Source organism: Hyperolius riggenbachi, chromosome 7 (assembly GCF_040937935.1).
Source record: "Hyperolius riggenbachi isolate aHypRig1 chromosome 7, aHypRig1.pri, whole genome shotgun sequence".
NCBI lineage: Eukaryota > Metazoa > Chordata > Amphibia > Anura > Hyperoliidae > Hyperolius > Hyperolius riggenbachi.
In genome coordinates this window covers 65,715,072-65,734,887 of record NC_090652.1, presented here as the reverse complement: position 1 = coordinate 65,734,887, position 19,816 = coordinate 65,715,072, and the positions used below count along the sequence as shown (strand labels likewise).

The window sequence follows — 19,816 nt, the reverse complement described above, 5'->3', positions numbered from 1 at the left end:
GCAAGCTCATTTTTCTCTTGGGTATATCACAATGGTACATGCAAGGCTGGCTTCAGCATGTAGTGTTGGTGGTATAGTGGTGAGGATATCTGCCTTCAAAGCAGTTGACCTGGGCTCGATTCCTGGCCAGTGTATGCAAGCTGGCTTTTGACATCCTACAAATCCCTGGAAGACAAGACAGGAGAAGGAGGAGGTAGGAAAAATTACACTCCCTGATTGATGTATATACATTCAAGATGTTATAAAGTAGTGTAGGTCTGCAATTTAGCATTGAATGTGATTTCTGCTGTTAAAACACTGCTTTGCACCAAAATCTATTTTTTTTCCGGGACTTTTGACGTCTATCCCACTCAACCATGTCTCCCTTCAGGTGTTAGACCCCTTGAAACATCTTTTCCATCACTTTTCTGGCCAGCATAATTTTTTCTAATTTTCCAAGTTTGCCTCTCCATTGATGTCTATTGCGGTTCGTGAAAGTTCGCGCGAACCAAACTTTCATGGTAGATTCGCGAACCAGGTTTGCAAACCTCGGAGGTTTGGGCCATCTCTAACAACAATAGACAATCACAGTCTGCTTAAACTAATACCACACAAATAATTAAATGTTTCCATGTTTTTACTGAACACACCAATAAATGTAAATGTCAGGAACCGGCCCCACGGCAAGCCTGTGGAAACAGTTCCTGATGGGGGTTTCGACCAGATCGAGAGGGGGAGCAGCCTTCTCTAAGCTAACACAAAGCTGTCGCCTCTCAACAACACTACTCTGCCACCACCAGCGGTCATTCTCAACGATACTGCTAGACACTTCAACAACTCCCACTCTGCTGTCGAGCTGCTTGCACTCAGACTGGTGTTTTACGTACTTTGGGTCAGCTGTGAACACACACACAATGCAAACTTGCACGGTAGCAATGCACAATCTGAGCATACAATCAGGCACTGAACTTGTAATACAATTACACTGCAGTCTCTCTCTAGGAGACGTAAAGCTCTGCTTAGTACTCAGAAGACTAGCTTAATAAATAAAGATTTAATATAAAAAAAATGGAACGGTGCAGAAAGAAATATATACAAAGATATTTACAAAAACAAAGTAAAAAGGCACAAAGAAATGCAACAAGACAGTTTGCTTATCAAAAATAAAACGGGAATACAACAGAAAATCATACTTTACCAGTGCGAAGGTCCAGGCTTTGTTGTGGAAGGACATGGGGGTTCTGATCTGGACACCTATTTTCAGCTGTGTCAGTGTTATGTGCACTCTTATGTGTACTCCTGACATCCTACCAGCACATCAAACTATTCATGACAATGGCTGCTAATTAGCAGTTTCCTCCATCCTAGTGGGCCTGTAGTTTCCTAAGGAAATTAAATGCAAATGTAACTTGCACAAATAGACAGTCATACAGAAAATGGAGGCTCCCACAGATAAGAGTTAAACAAAAATGGCTGCTTTATCATATACAATATCACAGCAAACATTCACAGTGCAGGTGGAAAACGTATGTGAACCGGTAGACTGGTTGCACCTCCTTTAATAGCAACTTCAACCAAACGTTTACTGTAGTTGCAGACATGAGCAACGGTCAGGAGTAATTCTTGACCATTCATCTTTATAGAAATATTTCAGTTCAGCAATATTCTTGGGATATCGGGTGTAAATTGCTTTCTTGAGGTCATTCTACAGCATATCAATCAGATTGAGGTCAGGACTCTGGTTGGGCCACTCCAGAAGGCATATTTTTTTCTGTTTAAGGCAATATGTAGTTGATTTGCTTCTATGCTTTGGGTCGTTGTTCTGTTGCAACACCCATATGTCATGATATGACATGAGAATTGTCCATAAACAGTGAGCAGACATGGAATCCAATGATGAACACTTTATTCTGAAGCATTTGTAAGCAAAGTTGCATCCACACAGTAGCATTCCGCTTTCTCCCAGCTGTCCCACACCAAACTGACTGTCTCTCCCTCTCCACCAGACAGTATATCAGGCTTGTCAACAAACAGACCTCAAATGTTATCAAGTGATAAGGACAAGGCCAGTCCTGCTCATCCAATATTCGGGTATCCGAACTTTCACTATCCAAACTTTGAATAGGAATTTGGATAGTTTTTTAAAATCCGAATAGCACTATCCTGGCAACCTCGGATTTCACATCTGAAATCCGAAATCCGGGCGGATAGTTAGGTCAGATAACCGAGCAGAAGCCAAAATCCCCTTCAATGGCAAAAAAACCCTTTTTGGAGGAGAGAGAGAGAGAGAGAGAGAGAGAGAGAGAGAGAGAGAGAGAGAGAGAGAGAGAGAGAGAGAGAGAGAGAGAGAGAGAGAGAGAGAGAGAGAGAGAGAGAGAGAGAGAGAGAGAGAGAGAGAGAGAGAGAGAGAGAGAGAGAGAGAGAGAGAGAGAGAGAGAGAGAGAGAGAGAGAGAGAGAGAGAGAGAGAGAGAGAGAGAGAGAGAGAGAGAGAGAGAGAGAGAGAGACACCTCCGAAAGGTGTCCGGATCTGAATTCAATTCGGATTTTGAAAAGGGGTATCCGTGCAGCACTGTGTACAGTCTGTCAGGCAGACTGATAAGGCTGTTTCTGATAGGTCAGAAACAGCCTTATCAGTCCACCGACAGCGCATACACACGTGCTACAGTTGGGATGAGGTTTTGATGTTGGTGTACTGTGCCTCTTTTTCTCCATGGAGATTAATTATAACTTTGCCTAAAAAAGAAGAATGGTAAACAGTTTATATTACACTGTATGGTCTCTTTAAGTGTTCCTAGTTATTGGAACCCCATTAAAATAGTTCTATGGTCATTATTTCTAGTTATACAACTTAGCAGGCTTCTCTATAATACTCACCAATCACAACAGTCTGAATAAAGGGGAACCATGTAATTAAACAAACAGAACAGAAGGTATCAGCATTAAGCCATCATGGGAAAAAAAGATTCAAACCCAAATTTTATTCATTACTAGCTGATGACCCAGCGTTGCCCGGGTATATATTTTGCTGGTGTTAGCTCCACCCAATTTTTCTAACCCTACCACACAAACACTCAATGACCAAGTTTGTGAGCTTTGGGGTCTTTGGCATCAATAATTTGTGTATTCCCATAGAAATTAAATAAATCAGATTGGCTGTTTGTGGCTCTGCCCCTCTCCAGCATTTGAACCCCAGTCACCCAATGACCAACTGTAGCAGGTTTGAGGTTTGAGGCATCTGCTATTAACAGTGTAAAAATGGCAGCAATTTAAATATTCCCCTTGAAAATCAACAGGTAAATTTTGATTGGTTACTATAGGCTCCACCCACTTTCCTGAGCATTAACCTCAGTCACCCAGTGACCATCTGGGCAAAGTTTGAGAACCCTGTCATTAACAGTGTAAGAATGGCTGCAGTTTATATTTTCCCAGTGAAATGTATTTTTGGCTCCGCCCACTTTTTGTAACCTTGACACACAGTCACTCAATGACCAAGTTTGTGAGCTTTGGGGTCCTTGGCATCAGTAATTTGTATTTTCACAGTGAAATGAAGCAAATCTGATTGGCTGTTTGTGGCTCTGCCCCCTTTTCTGAATTTGAACCCCAGGGACCCAATGACCAACTGTACCAGGTATGAGGCTTGTGCCATTAACAGTGCAAGAATGACAGCAATTTTAATGTTCCCCTTGAAAATCAACAGGTTTTTTTATTGTCTTTTTTAGGCTCCACCCACTTTTTTGAATACTAGTCCCAGTCACCCAGTAACTAACTGTGCAAAGTTTGAGAACTCTGCCATTAACAGTGAAAAGGGGTTGCAGTTTACATTTTCCCAGGGAAATTGTTTTTGACTCCACCCACTTTTTGTAACCTTAACAAACAGTCACTCAATGACCAGAGCTTTTGGGTTCCTGGCATCAAAATTGTGTAAATAGAAGCAGTTTATCCAGCAAAGAAATCTGATTGGCTGTTTGTGGCTCCGCCCCGTTAGTGAATTTGAACCCCAGTCACTTAATAGCCGACTGTAGCAGGTTTGAGGCATCTGCCATTAACAGTATAGAATGGCAGCAGTTTCCACATTCCCCTTGACAATCAATAGGTGAATTTTGATTGGCTGTTGTAGGTTCCACCCACTTTTCTAAATATTAATTCCAGTCACCCAGTGACCTGCTGTGTCAAGTTTGAGAACCCTGCCATTAACAGTGTAAGAATGGCTGAAGTTAATATTTTCCCATGTAAAAAGTTAGGTTTTTTGGCTCCGCCCACTATGTCTAACCTTTACATACAGTCACTCAATGACCAAGTTTATGAGCTTTGGGGTCCTTGGCATCAATACATTGCATTTTCCCATTAAAAGTTAACAAATCTGATTGACTGTTTGTGGCCTGCCCACTTTTCAGAATTTAAACCCCAATCTCCCAGTGACTGACTGTACCAGATTTGAGGCCTCCACCATTAAGAGTGTAAGAAGGGCAGCAATGTAAATATTCGTCTTGGAAATCAATAGGTGCATTTTGATTGGCTGTTGTAGGCTCCGCCCACTTTCCTTAATATTAATCCCAGTCATCCAGTGACCAACTGTTTTAAGTTTGAGAACCCTGCCAATAACAGAATAGCTGAAATCAATCTCACAAATCTGATTGGCTGTTTTTGGCTCCACCCCCTTTAGTGAATTTGGACCCGAGTCACCCAATAACTGACTGTATCAGGTTTGAGGCCTCTGCCATTAGCTGTGTAAGAATGCTAGCAATATAAATATTCCCTTTGAAAATTAATTGGTTGAATTTTGATTGGCTGTTGTAGGCTCCACCCACATTTCTGAATATGTATCCCAGTCACCCAGTGGCCAACTATGTCAAGTTTGGGAACCCTGCCATTAACAGTGTAAGAATGCTTGCAGTTTATATTTTCCCATGTAAAAAATGTAGTTCTCTGCGTTTTTTTCTAACCTTGACATAGAGTCACTCATTACCAAGTTTATGAGCTTTGGGGTCCTTGGTATCAATAATTTGTATATTTACATTGAAATTAAACAAATCTGATTGGCTGTGGCTCTGCCCCCTTTCTGAATTTGAAGCCCAGTCCCCCAGTGACCAACTGTACCAGGTTTGAGGCATCTGCTATTAACAGTGTAAGAGTGGCAGCAATTTGAATATTCCCCTTGAAAATCAACAGGTGGATTTTGATTGGCTGTTGTAGGCTCCACCCATTTTCCTGAATATTGATTCCAGTCACCCAGTGACCAACTATGCAAAGTTTGAGAACCCTACCATTAACAGTGAAATTAGTTTTTCCCAGTGAAATTTGTTTTTGGCACCGCCCACTTTTTGTAACATTGACACAGTCACTTAATGACCAAGTTTGTGAGCTTTCCTGGCATCAAAAATGTGTAAATGGAAGCAGATGGAAAAAGTAAATATTAGATTACCTATATCCATTCCCAGTATTTGTTTACCTGTAACGATCGGTGTAACACAGAGAGGGTCTGATTACCGGTGATCTGCAGTATCACCGAGAATACAGATATATACCTGATTATTGATGATCTGCAGTATCACCGATAATCAGATATATCTCTAACCTCTGGACACCTGAGTGAGAAGTGAGAGTTTGGTGTAAAAGTAACACTTTGAGGACTGTACCTCAGGAATAGGTACAGAAGCAGTAAGGAATACTGCTCAGGAGAATGTTCCTTCCGACAGCCTAGATTCTCCCGGGGGAGGAGCTAGGCAGGACGTGGGAAGGACAGAGCGTGAGTGACACCAGTGAGGAGGTGTCACTAACAGGTCTGGGAACTGCCTCTAATGGTAAGGCAAGTTCTCGAGGTCGGGCAAGCCAGGTCGTTAACACACAGACAGATTAGGTACATATTCAGGAGACAGATACGGAATCCAATAAACAGGCAGGGTCTGGCAACGGAGTATCAGAATAGCAAGGTACAGAATCAGGAGGCAGATACAGAGTCCAGGAACGAGCAGAGTTTGGTAACAGGATATCAGAAATAGCAGGGCACAGAATCAGAGTTCAGAGGAATAGTCAGGCAGGCAAAAGGTCATAACAAATAATACAGTTCAATATTCCTAATGCTAAGGTGTGAGCTCCTTGATCATCAACACCTTTGGAAACTATGCTAGAACACAGATACTGACAAGGTCTGAGTGCTACCACGTAGTGATCGCAACGCCAGACACCAGAGAAATGACCAGCACCCAGTATATATACTATAGCGCTCTCCAGCGCCACCCCTAAGTGCTGGACCAATGGAAAGTAGTGAAAATGTCAGCTGACCAGCTTGGTCAGCTGTCTCTTCTCTGGCTGTCATATAAACTCTGCCTCTCAGCGCGCGCGCGCGTCCTTCTGAACCTGTGTGGACTAGCAGTCCCAGCCACACCAGACATGTTTTGCAATGTATCTGCTGATTCGGGCGCGGGAGCCGCTGCACCGCTCTCCAAGCAAGCGGCGGCTTCCCCGCGTCCAACCACAGCGTCAGTAGTACTGCTATGCGCGCAATCCGCTGCATCCAACGCGGACTCCACCGCTCTGCCCATGCGGCATGCGGCGGTTTCTTCGCATTGTGCCGCCATGTCGGACGCAGAAACAGCCGCCTCACTCTGAGCACTTGCGGCGGCTTTTCCGCGTTTCCTCACATTACCCTTAAAGGACTTCCGAGGCCAACTGTAAAAAAAAAGTTAAATACCTGCATCACATTTGAAGGCACGGAGGACGCCGTCCACGCCCTCCACGCCGTTCTGCCGGGTCCCCGCCCTCAAAAGCCCCCCGGGCCGCTCCCGACCCCACGGCGCGGGTTGGGCTCTCCTGCCTCCACTAACATGGCCGCATGAGCTGGCCGCGGCTGTGAAGTCCGCATAGCCGCGAGTGCGGCTGCACAGTCCACATAGCCACGGTTGCGGCTGCACAGCTCTAGGGCCTGCCCCCCGATCCACGCTGCAGGCTGTTTAGCTCGGTGGGCTATTGCGCGTTGGGGACCCGGCGGAACGGCACGGAGGGCGTGGACGGCGTCCGACTCCTCCGTGCCTTCAAATGTGATGCAGGTATTTAACTTTTTTTTTACAGTTAGCCTCGGAAGTCCTTTAACTACTCTCATACATTATTATATCTGTGATCTGCAGTATGCATTATTAGCTGAATCTTTTCGGTACATCTTAGAGATTTATTCATTACATTGAGTTGACTTTGGTTGCTAAAATGAACCAGCACAGTTTTTGCCCATTCATTTCAATGTTATTTTGATTTGTAACCTTCCAAATATATGAAGCCATTACTGGAAAGAGACCAGTTAGAATCTATGTCACTATACTGCATATAGTGTGTGATATATGAGTAATCAGTAGTAGTGTGTCAAGAGAACGCGTCACTGTACAAAGATGTGGCCAGGACTAAATGTCAGAATAAGCCCCAGAGGATAACCCTAAAGCTGCAACACTTTGTAGTCCAAATACAGTATTAGTGCTTTTCTCATATGCCAGTTTAAACAATTACTTTAAATTATATGTTTGTCTTTCTTGACAAAATATTTTTATTTTTAGAAACAACTGAACTCATCACCAATAACCAGAGTGAATTCCTAAACAACATAACAACAAACGTAGACTGGTCTTACAATGACCATTTGTATGCTTGTAATCAGTCCCTCCTGTCCAGCCTAAAGAGGGCGCTGGAGATCTCCCCTTCTGAATCATTCATTGTGGTGCTCACTGCTGGTTCCATGGCTGATTACAACAACAGTCAGCTGCAGAATGATGTCTATGCATTGCTGAGGGAGAAGAGATCACAAGTAAGAACATTCACAATCATATCATTTCTCTTTGTCTGACCAGGTAGTAAACACACTGCTGTCTCCATACAGGTCTACTTTCTGTGGTACACATGGTGGGGTTGTACAATGAATTCAGATCAGCAAGAAGTGTTCAATAATATATCATCTCTTGGTTTTGGTGAAATCATCAAAATGAAGTTCACTATTTATTTTAAGGTATGAAGTCATTTTATTACCTATGTATTAGTAACACATTTATTAAGTTCAGTTTTTACATAAAATGAAGGTAGATGGGAAATGAACAATTTACACATGTACAAAACATGGCAGCCAATCAGCATACCCTCCCTCCTGGACCACAACCCCCCCCCTCCCCTACCACAGCCATACTGTGACTGTACACTGATGCTGTGGCTGCTGTGTGACTGAGAGCAGAGAGAGCTGCTGCAGATAGGGAAAGCGTTAGGTAGGCCTGTGTTTTGTGTCCCCAATTACATTCTTGCTGTTAGGACAGTGTCCTGACAGCACCCAAAGAGCCCTTCTAAGGGCTGGTACTTGCACATAGGTTTTCTTACTTTTGTGATATTGCAGTTCTGTGTGTCTCACTGTCCACAGTGCACTGATACAGGTGTGCACTGTTCACACTGCTGATATTGGTGTATTGCCTTGCACAATACCCATCATAAGTGCTATTTTTGTTCTCTTTTGATATTGTAATATTGCAGTTCTCTGCTTCCAGTAACTGTCTAGTGCACAGATAGGTGTGCACACTGCTAGTATTGGTACAGTACTTTGCACTAAACACCCCATCATAAGTGCTATTTTTGTTCTCTTTTGATATTGTAATATTGCAGTTCTCTGCTTCCAGTAACTGTCTAGTGCACAGATAGGTGTGCACACTGCTAGTATTGGTACAGTACTTTGCACTAAACACCCCATCATAAGTGCTATTTTTGTTCTCTTTTGATATTGTAATATAGAAGTTCTCTGCAGGGTAGTTTTTTTGGGGGGGGATCTTTTTATATTGTGAAATAAAAAAATGACCCGGTAACTCCTTGAAAACAACACTTAAGATATTTGATATTTTTAGTAAATGTTCAAACTTTAAGATTAATATAAATAAAACCTCTATTCTGGACATTGGATGTTCTGAGGAAACAATTAAAACAGTATCAGATTGCTGTGCTTTCCCGTGGGCTAAAAAATCAATAAAATATCTGGGCATCGAGATCGGCAAGGAGTGTGGAGAACTCTTTGATCTCAACTTTAAGGAGCTTATACCACATCGCAAAAAATGATTACAAGCTGGGATCGTCCCTATTTTAATATAGTTGGAAGGGTGGAGATCGTCAAGATGATGGTCTTGCCCCGAATTATTAGCAAATTACAGTGTCTGCCAATTTCGATATCCAGGTCTTGGCTGAAGGAGTGGGACAGAGTTTTTCAAAATTTTATTTGGGCAAGGACTAAGCGGAGAATAGCATATAAATTGATTGCAAGGTCTAAAAAAGCAGGTGGCCTGGCGGCCCCAGATATAACTCGATATTATATAAGTATACATCTCTGTAGAATATTAGAATGGCGTTTAAATGATCCAACAAAGATCTGGTCATCAATTGAGTTGAGTTATTTTGATCCACATATGATGTTTTCATTACATCTGGCAAATATACAAAGACTCTGCCATTCAATTGTTCACCCATTTGTCTACCCAGCAATTAGATCATTATATGGAGTTTTAGACTCCTGGCAGACATTAACAGGCTGCTCCCCTATAACCTCACTATTTAACAATCCAGATTTCAACCCAGGGCAATCCCAAAATTGGTTAAGGGTGAATGGGATGAATACAGATTCTCGGTTGATAGATGTTCAACAAAACCAAAATTTTGATGGCTTTACAGATTGGGGCAGGATTCAACTACAAAGTTATATTACAACATTAAATTCCAAAAAAGGGAAAATCAGGTGGAAACTAGTGTTGGGCGAACATCTAGATGTTCGGGTTCGGGCCGAACAGGCCGAACATGGCCGCGATGTTCGGGTGTTCGACCCGAACTCCGAACATAATGGAAGTCAATGGGGACCCGAACTTTTGTGCTTTGTAAAGCCTCCTTACATGCTACATACCCCAAATTTACAGGGTATGTGCACCTTGGGAGTGGGTACAAGAGGAAAAAAAAATTTAGCAAAAAGAGGTTATAGTTTTTGAGAAAATCGATTTTAAAGTTTCAAAGGGAAAACTGTCTTTTAAATGCGGGAAATGTCTGTTTTCTTTGCACAGGTAACATGCTTTTTGTCGGCAAGCAGTCATAAATGTAATACATATAAGAGGTTCCAGGAAAAGGGACCGGTAACGCTAACCCAGCAGCAGCACACGTGATGGAACAGGAGGAGGGTGGCGCAGGAGGAGAAGGCCACGCTTTGTGAGACACAACAACCCAGGCCTTGCATGAGGACAAGAAGCGTGCGGATAGCATGCTTTGTACCGCCATGCAGTCATAAATGTAATAAAGATAAGTGGTTCAATAAACAGGGACCACGCGGCAACGCTAACCCAGCAGCAGCAGACGTGATGGAACAGGAGGAGGCGCAGGAGGAGAAGGCCACGCTTTGTGAGACACAACAACCCAGGCCTTGCATGAGGACAAGAAGCGTGCAGATAGCATGCTTTGTACCGCCATGCAGTCATAAATGTAATAAAGATAAGAGGTTCCATAAACAGGGACCGGCAACGCTAACCCAGCAGCAGCAGCAGCACACGTGATGGAACAGGAGCAGGCGCAGGAGGAGAAGGCCACGCTTTGTGAGACACAACAACCCAGGCCTTGCATGAGGTACCGCCATGCAGTCATAAATGTAATAAAGATAAGTGGTTCAATAAACAGGGACCACGCGGCAACGCTAACCCAGCAGCAGCAGACGTGATGGAACAGGAGGAGGCGCAGGAGGAGAAGGCCACGCTTTGTGAGACACAACAACCCAGGCCTTGCATGAGGTACCGCCATGCAGTCATAAATGTAATAAAGATAAGTGGTTCAATAAACAGGGACCACGCGGCAACGCTAACCCAGCAGCAGCAGACGTGATGGAACAGGAGGAGAAGGCCACGCTTTGTGAGACACAACAACCCAGGCCTTGCATGAGGTACCGCCATGCAGTCATAAATGTAATAAAGATAAGTGGTTCAATAAACAGGGACCACGCGGCAACGCTAACCCAGCAGCAGCAGACGTGATGGAACAGGAGGAGGCGCAGGAGGAGAAGGCCACGCTTTGTGAGACACAACAACCCAGGCCTTGCATGAGGACAAGAAGCGTGCAGATAGCATGCTTTGTACCACCATGCAGTCATAAATGTAATAAAGATAAGAGGTACCATAAACAGGGACCGGCAACGCTAACCCAGCAGCAGCAGCAGCACACGTGATGGAACAGGAGCAGGCGCAGGAGGAGAAGGCCACGCTTTGTGAGACACAACAACCCAGGCCTTGCATGAGGTACCGCCATGCAGTCATAAATGTAATAAAGATAAGTGGTTCAATAAACAGGGACCACGCGGCAACGCTAACCCAGCAGCAGCAGACGTGATGGAACAGGAGGAGGCGCAGGAGGAGAAGGCCACGCTTTGTGAGACACAACAACCCAGGCCTTGCATGAGGACAAGAAGCGTGCGGATAGCATGCTTTGTACCGCCATGCAGTCATAAATGTAATAAAGATAAGTGGTTCAATAAACAGGGACCACGCGGCAACGCTAACCCAGCAGCAGCAGACGTGATGGAACAGGAGGAGGCGCAGGAGGAGAAGGCCACGCTTTGTGAGACACAACAACCCAGGCCTTGCATGAGGACAAGAAGCGTGCGGATAGCATGCTTTGTACCGCCATGCAGTCATAAATGTAATAAAGATAAGTGGTTCAATAAACAGGGACCACGCGGCAACGCTAACCCAGCAGCAGCAGACGTGATGGAACAGGAGGAGGCGCAGGAGGAGAAGGCCACGCTTTGTGAGACACAACAACCCAGGCCTTGCATGAGGTACCGCCATGCAGTCATAAATGTAATAAAGATAAGTGGTTCAATAAACAGGGACCACGCGGCAACGCTAACCCAGCAGCAGCAGACGTGATGGAACAGGAGGAGAAGGCCACGCTTTGTGAGACACAACAACCCAGGCCTTGCATGAGGTACCGCCATGCAGTCATAAATGTAATAAAGATAAGTGGTTCAATAAACAGGGACCACGCGGCAACGCTAACCCAGCAGCAGCAGACGTGATGGAACAGGAGGAGGCGCAGGAGGAGAAGGCCACGTTTTGTGAGACACAACAACCCAGGCCTTGCATGAGGACAAGAAGCGTGCGGATAGCATGCTTTGTACCGCCATGCAGTCATAAATGTAATAAAGATAAGTGGTTCAATAAACAGGGACCACGCGGCAACGCTAACCCAGCAGCAGCAGACGTGATGGAACAGGAGGAGGCGCAGGAGGAGAAGGCCACGCTTTGTGAGACACAACAACCCAGGCCTTGCATGAGGACAAGAAGCGTGCGGATAGCATGCTTTGTACCGCCATGCAGTCATAAATGTAATAAAGATAAGTGGTTCAATAAACAGGGACCGGCAACGCTAACCCAGCAGCAGCAGCAGCACACGTGATGGAACAGGAGCAGGCGCAGGAGGAGAAGGCTATGCTTTTTGAGACACAACAACCCAGGCCTTGCATGAGGACAAAAAGCGTGCGGGTATAGCAGCAATGCTTTTTGCCGCCATGCAGTCATAAATGTAATACAGATGAGAGGTTCAATAAACAGGGACCGGAAACGCTACACCATCCCAGATGTTCATTGGTCATGTTACTTGGTTGGGGTCCTGGAGTGTTGCGTAGTCGTTTCCAATCCAGGATTGATTCATTTTAATTTGAGTCAGACGGTCTGCATTTTCTGTGGAGAGGCGGATACGCCGATCTGTGACGATGCCTCCGGCAGCACTGAAACAGCGTTCCGACATAACGCTGGCTGCCGGGCAAGCCAGCACCTCTATTGCGTACATTGCCAGTTCGTGCCAGGTGTCTAGCTTCGATACCCAATAGTTGAAGGGTGCAGATGGATTGTTCGACACAGCTACGTCATCTGACATGTAGTCCTTGACCATCTTCTCCAGGCGATCGGTGTTGGAGGTGGATCTGCACGCTTCCTGTTCAGTGGGCTGCTGCTGCATGGGTGTCAGAAAATTTTCCCACTCCAAGGACACTGCCGATACCATTCCCTTTTGGGCACTAGCTGCGGCTTGCGTTGTTTGCTGCCCTCCTGGTCGTCCTGGGTTTGCGGAAGTCAGTCTGTCGGCGTACAACTGGCTAGAGGAGGGGGAGGATGTCAATCTCCTCTCTAAAGTCTCCACAAGGGCCTGCTGGTATTCTTCCATTTTGACCTGTCTGACTCTTTCTTCAAGCAGTTTTGGAACATTGTGTTTGTACCGTGGATCCAGAAGGGTATAAACCCAGTAATTGGTGTTGTCCAGAATGCGCACAATGCGTGGGTCGCGTTCAATGCAGTCTAGCATGAATTGAGCCATGTGTGCAAGAGTCCTACCAGAATCCTCATCATCCTCTTGTGAGCGTTGTGATAGTTGTTGTGATGCATCATAGTCGTCACCTTCCTCCTGGTCTGCTTCTGCTGACCATTCGCGCTGAATTGTGGAAGTCCAACGTGCACCGCTCTGGCCCTCGTCAGTGGTGGCATGAAATTCCTGCTCCAACTCCAGCTGTTCCTCCTCCTCTTCTTCGTCATAGCTGCTGGGGCCAGCGTTCCCTGAGGCGGATGGCCTGATGTTGGTACCATCACGCTGATCGTTTTCTCCTTCAGATTCCCCCAGTTGCATCATGACAGCTGTTTCCTTGATTTTCAACATTGACCTCTTCAGTAAACACAGCAGTGGTATGGTAATGCTGACTGAAGAGTTGTCACTGCTCACAAGCAACGTGGATTGCTCAAAATTTTGGAGGACTTGGCAGAGGTCCAACATGTTGGCCCAATCGGATCCACAGAAGCTTGGCAGCTGTCCGGATGCGCCTCGGTACTGCGCCGTCATGTACTGGACCACTGCACTCTTCTGCTCACAAAAGCGTGCTAGCATGTGCAGCGTAGAATTCCAGCGCGTAGGGACATCACACAGCAAGCGATGGTGGGGGAGATTGAAGCGCTCCTGCATCTTGGCGAGTGCCCCCGAAGCAGTACTGGAATTTCTACAATGTTTGGCCACTTGACGCACCTTCAACAGAAGATCGGCCACGCCTGGGTATGTCCTCAGGAACCGCTGAACTACTAGGTTCATCACGTGCGCCAGGCAAGGGATGTGTGTCAGCTTAGCCAACCTTAAAGCGCGAATGAGATTACTCCCATTATCACACACAACCATGCCCGGTTTCAAGTCCAGTGGTGCCAGCCACAAATCCGTCTGTTCCTTTATTCCCTTCCAAATTTCCTCCCCTGTGTGCTGCTTATCCCCAAGGCAGATCAGCTTCAGCAACGCTTGCTGACGCATGCCAACAGCTGTGCTGCACTGCTTCCACGATCCTACTGCTGCTGGGTTAGCGTTTCCGGATGAGGTACAGCTTTGAGATGCGTTGGAGGAGAAGGAGTCAGAGAGGTAGGTGCTGCTGTTGTTATCCAGTGGGAGGGACGGCGGTGCAGCTGTTTGCGGCGTGGGCAACACCCGCGCCGTAGCAGGTGAGGAATCGCTGCCAGGCTCCACAAGGTTCACCCAGTGCGCGGTAAGGGAGATGTATCGACCCTGGCCGAACGCACTCGTCCAAGTGTCAGTGGTGAGGTGAACCTTGCAGGCAACGGCATTCTTCAAGCTTCGGGTTATTTTGCTGACCACGTGCTCATGCAACTCAGGCACTGCAGAGCGCGCAAAGTGGTAGCGGCTGGGAACCACGTAACGTGGGATGGCCACTGACATCATGCCCTTGAAGCTGTTTATCTCCACCACTCGATATGGCAGCATTTTGCAGGCCAGAAGCTTGGCTATGCTGGCTGTTACTGCCACGGCCCGGGGGTCATTTGCTGGCAATTTCCTCTTGCGCTCAAACATCTCCGACACAGACAACTGAACCGTAGCGCTGCACACGGAAGGGCTGTTGGTTGTTGTGTTTGATGAACACTGGGAGACCTCAAGAGCACTACTCCGGAAAGTGACAGTGTCAGCGTCGTCTGATGTTTGTGAATGTTGTGAACCACGCAATGGCTGGGCTACTGCTGCTGCTGAGGCGGGTCTGGTGGTGAGTCTGGTGAACCAAAGGGAGGCAGTGTTGTTGCTGGTACCCTGTCCTGCCGCGTTTGCCCACAGAGTGGGATGTTTGGATAGCATGTGGCGGCTCATGCTGGTGGTGGAGAGGTTGTTAATACTTTTCCCCCTGCTCAGGCGGGTCTTGCACACCTTGCAAATCGCCATGGTAACATCCTCAGTGCAGTCTTCAAAGAAAGCCCAGACTTTGGAGCACCTGCCTTGCTGGCGATTTCTGTTTGCTCCTCTTTTGCCTCTCACTTGAACTTCCACGCTTGTGGTGCCTGAAATTTCGCGCCGCCTACCTTGTGGCACAAGGCGAACTCGTGCAGCAGTGGGTTCTTCAACAGACTCATCTGTGCTGCTGCTACGACGGCGATGTTCTCGTTCACAAACAAAATCTGGGTCTCTGTCCACATTGTCCATACCCTCCTCTTCCATCTCCTCAAACTCGTCATATGTCATTGTGGGGGGCCGCCGCCGTGGAGTAGAGCTCCCCAGAACAACCTCTGCGCAGCTCACTCCAACGTCGTCTTCCAGATCTTGTCGGCCGACCTCCTGCAATTGCAACCCCTCCTGCCCAACTTGCTCTGGGATTTGGGTTTCCGAGTCCTCCTCGGACTCGCCTTGTATTTCAGTGCGCGGTGCATTTCCCACAGTTAATGGTTGTGAATCCGGGCACAACATTTCTGGCTGTTCCTCCATTGACCTTTCATAGGTGGAAGTTTGTTGGGCTGGGAATAGCTCCTGCGAATACCCCATTGTGTCCTGAGGTAATTCATAGGACTGGTTATCTGGCAGTTGTGTGCGTGGTGTCGCTGCCGGTTGTGTCAGCTTTGTGCCCACTGGCTCCTTGTAACTGGCTGAGGACTCGGACCTCGTGCGTGATGTGCTGGTGCTGCTTAACCCACTGCTGGACGCTTGAGAGGTCATCCAAGTAATTATCTGGTCCTGTTCTTTTGGATTTGTGAGGGTTGTTGTCCTGGACAACATGGGCGGTATTGAGTGGGTTTTCTTGGGTGCTCCCCTGTGGCCTGTACGTGAACCGTCAGGGGAAACACCTCTTCCCTTGCCCCTTCCTCTTTCACCGGATTTCTTCCTCATTTCACTTATCCTTACAGTACACGCTGACTGGCAGCAGTACAGTGGCAGTACAGAAATGCTATACAGTACCACTATTCCCAGCAGCGACACAGAGCACAATGCTATACAGTGGTGGGTGAGCAGTGTACTACTGTTCCCAGGCCCAGCAGACACAGAGTGGAAGTAAACACAATGCTATATAGTCTGGCTGAGCGGTGTACACAGAGTGGCAGTACACACAATGCTATATTAGTCAGGCTAAGCCGTGTACACAGAGTGTCAGAAAACACAATGCTATATATAGCGTGGCTGAGCGAGGTGCACAGTGGCAGTACACACAATGCTATATAGTCAGGCTAAGCCGTGTACACAGAGTGTCAGAAAACACAATGCTATATATAGCGTGGCTGAGCGAGGTGCACAGTGGCAGTACACACAATGCTATATTAGTCAGGCTAAGCCGTGTACACAGAGTGTCAGAAAACACAATGCTATATATAGCGTGGCTGAGCGAGGTGCACAGTGGCAGTACACACAATGCTATATATAGCGTGGCTGAGCGAGGTGCACAGTGGCAGTACACACAATGCTATATATAGCGTGGCTGAGCGAGGTGCACAGTGGCAGTACACACAATGCTATATATAGCGTGGCTGAGCGAGGTGCACAGTGGCAGTACACACAATGCTATATTAGTCAGGCTAAGCCGTGTACACAGAGTGTCAGAAAACACAATGCTATATATATAGCGTGGCTGAGCGAGGTGCACAGTGGCAGTACACACAATGCTATATATAGCGTGGCTGAGCGAGGTGCACAGTGGCAGTACACACAATGCTATATATAGCGTGGCTGAGCGAGGTGCACAGTGGCAGTACACACAATGCTATATATAGCGTGGCTGAGCGAGGTGCACAGTGGCAGTACACACAATGCTATATTAGTCAGGCTAAGCCGTGTACACAGAGTGTCAGAAAACACAATGCTATATATATAGCGTGGCTGAGCGAGGTGCACAGTGGCAGTACACACAATGCTATATATAGCGTGGCTGAGCGAGGTGCACAGTGGCAGTACACACAATGCTATATATAGCGTGGCTGAGCGAGGTGCACAGTGGCAGTACACACAATGCTATATATAGCGTGGCTGAGCGAGGTGCACAGTGGCAGTACACACAATGCTATATTAGTCAGGCTAAGCCGTGTACACAGAGTGTCAGAAAACACAATGCTATATATATAGCGTGGCTGAGCGAGGTGCACAGTGGCAGTACACACAATGCTATATATAGCGTGGCTGAGCGAGGTGCACAGTGGCAGTACACACAATGCTATATATAGCGTGGCTGAGCGAGGTGCACAGTGGCAGTACACACAATGCTATATTAGTCAGGCTAAGCCGTGTACACAGAGTGTCAGAAAACACAATGCTATATATATAGCGTGGCTGAGCGAGGTACACAGTGGCAGTAAACAATGCTATATATAGTGTGGCTGAGCGAGCGGTGTACTACTGTTCCCAGCAGCGACACACAATGACTGGGGGGGACCCTGGCTAGCGTGGCTGGAGAGCGAACTACCCTGCCTGCCTACCCAAAGCTAAACCCACAGACAAATGGCGGAGATATGACGTGGTTCGGGTATTTATTTACCCGAACCACGTGACCGTTCGGCCAATCAGAGCGCGTTCGGGCCCGAACCACGTGACCCGTTCGGCCAATCACAGCGCTAGCCGAACGTTCGGGGAACGTTCGGCCATGCGCTCTTAGTTCGGCCATGTGGCCGAACGGTTTGGCCGAGCACCGTCAGGTGTTCGGCCGAACTCGAACATCACCCGAACAGGGTGATGTTCTGCAGAACCCGAACAGTGGCGAACACTGTTCGCCCAACACTAGTGGAAACCAAATTTACTGGAAAAGTTTATTGTACAATGTAGCAGGGTGCCAAAGCTGCTTTCAAAAATGTATAGTTTTATGGACGAGATGTTACCTACAAGTAATTTAAGTTGCTGCAGGAAATGGGAAACTGACCTATGTTCTTTACCGGGTCTAAATCCATGGCAACAGGTTTTTGACAATATATGGAGCATTCAAAGTAGGCAGTACCAAGTTATGCAATATAAAGTAGTTTTAAGATGGTATTTTTTCCTGCTAAAATCAAGAGGAGCCCTCAGTGTATATCCAGAACTTGTTGGAAATGCCAGAAGGAGGAAGGCACTTACATCCACATGTGGTGGAAGTGTAAAGTGGTGGAGATCTTTTGGAAAAAGATTGAATTCTTCTATATAAAAGAAGTTGATAGCAACTACAGGATAGATCCTTTCGCTGCATTGCTTGGGACTTCTAACGGTAGTAAAAAAAAGTGAATATAAGTTAATTAAATATGGCATATTGGCAGCAAAAATGATGATAGTAAAAAAACTGGAAAAAACCTAACCTACCATAAATTTCAGAATGGATATGGGAGGTGTACAATTGTTTGGAAATTGAAGAGAGCATGCATAATGGAGAGAGGGAGATACAGCAAATTAAGGAGAGATGGGCTACTATTATTGATAAAAGAAGGGAGGAGGAAGGATGATACCTGAGGTTCCTTCACAATGTGGCAGACTAATGGCGCTTAGATGCGGGAGCGGAGCTCGTTGATAATAAATATAAGGTAGAAATCAATAAATTGTTTTTGCTGCAATTATGTTAAATGTGGCGTTAGTTGCGTTAACGGGCTTCAGAGTAAAGGAATAGGTGCTAAGGATTTTGTTACTACGAAAGAACGATGGGGTTAGATAAAGCGTAATTTATAGCTACACGAAAGGTGGAGGAACTTTAGAAAGGCTGCTATGGGAATATGGATGGATGGGCGTGAGAATGAGAGTCTGAATGAGTAAGGGTAGAATAGTTATTATTATATCTTGTTAAGGCTAATTTTGTTAGGTATTAAAGAGCTTTCTTATATACTTTTTCTTCTTCTGACTATGATGCAAATATTTCCCAACACGAGGGCATCTATGAAGCCAGCTTGATCTAAGTTGGGTAGAAAATCAGAGCTGAGTCGGAAAGAAAAGAAAAAAAAAAAAAAAAGAAAGAAAAAAATGACAGACTGAGTCAGGCCACACCACAGCTGTCGCAGGGGTTGTGCTGATGCGATTTCCTGTGCCCATCGAATAATGCCCAGTGTTAAGGAGGCAAGTACCCTGAACTCCCAAAATGCTTAGGAAGTAGTTGGCTGGCTTACACAACAGCACACCCCATCTTCTACTGCTTTCTCTCGGACCCTTGCTGCACCATCTTCCTCCAGTTCTGATTCGGCACCTCACGTCTTACCACTCGCCCCTCTACCACCAACACCACCACCACTAGCACCACAGTGACAGCCACTTCACTGGATGTGTCAGAGGAGTTATTTACACATCAGTTTGAGGAAATGAGTGATGCGCAAGCATTATTGCAGAGGACAGAGATAAGGTTTTTACACCTGATGCAGTATGCCTCAGTCAGGCGACATTACACACATGGACGTAAGGTGTCATGATGATGATGTTCCCGCTGCTGCCTACTTTTGTGAGTTGTCAGATAGTGAATGAAGCAGTTGATGACGATGATGTGTCCATGGATGTGATGAGGGTGCCAGCAAGAAGAGATAAAGTGGGGGACGGTTCAGAGGCAGGGGTGCTCGGACACCCCTTTTCAAAATCCGG

General features: G+C 46.4%; 1 protein-coding gene across 1 annotated transcript in view; it reads left to right on the top strand.

The window, feature by feature from the left end:
• Positions 1-19,816, top strand: part of LOC137526031 (uromodulin-like) — a 232,403-nt gene that overhangs the window by 9,170 nt on the left and 203,417 nt on the right. The window contains exons 3-4 of the mRNA XM_068247243.1: positions 7,522-7,769; positions 7,842-7,967. Coding sequence (XP_068103344.1) covers positions 7,522-7,769; positions 7,842-7,967 — 374 coding nt within the window. The remainder of the gene's footprint in view (positions 1-7,521; positions 7,770-7,841; positions 7,968-19,816) is intronic.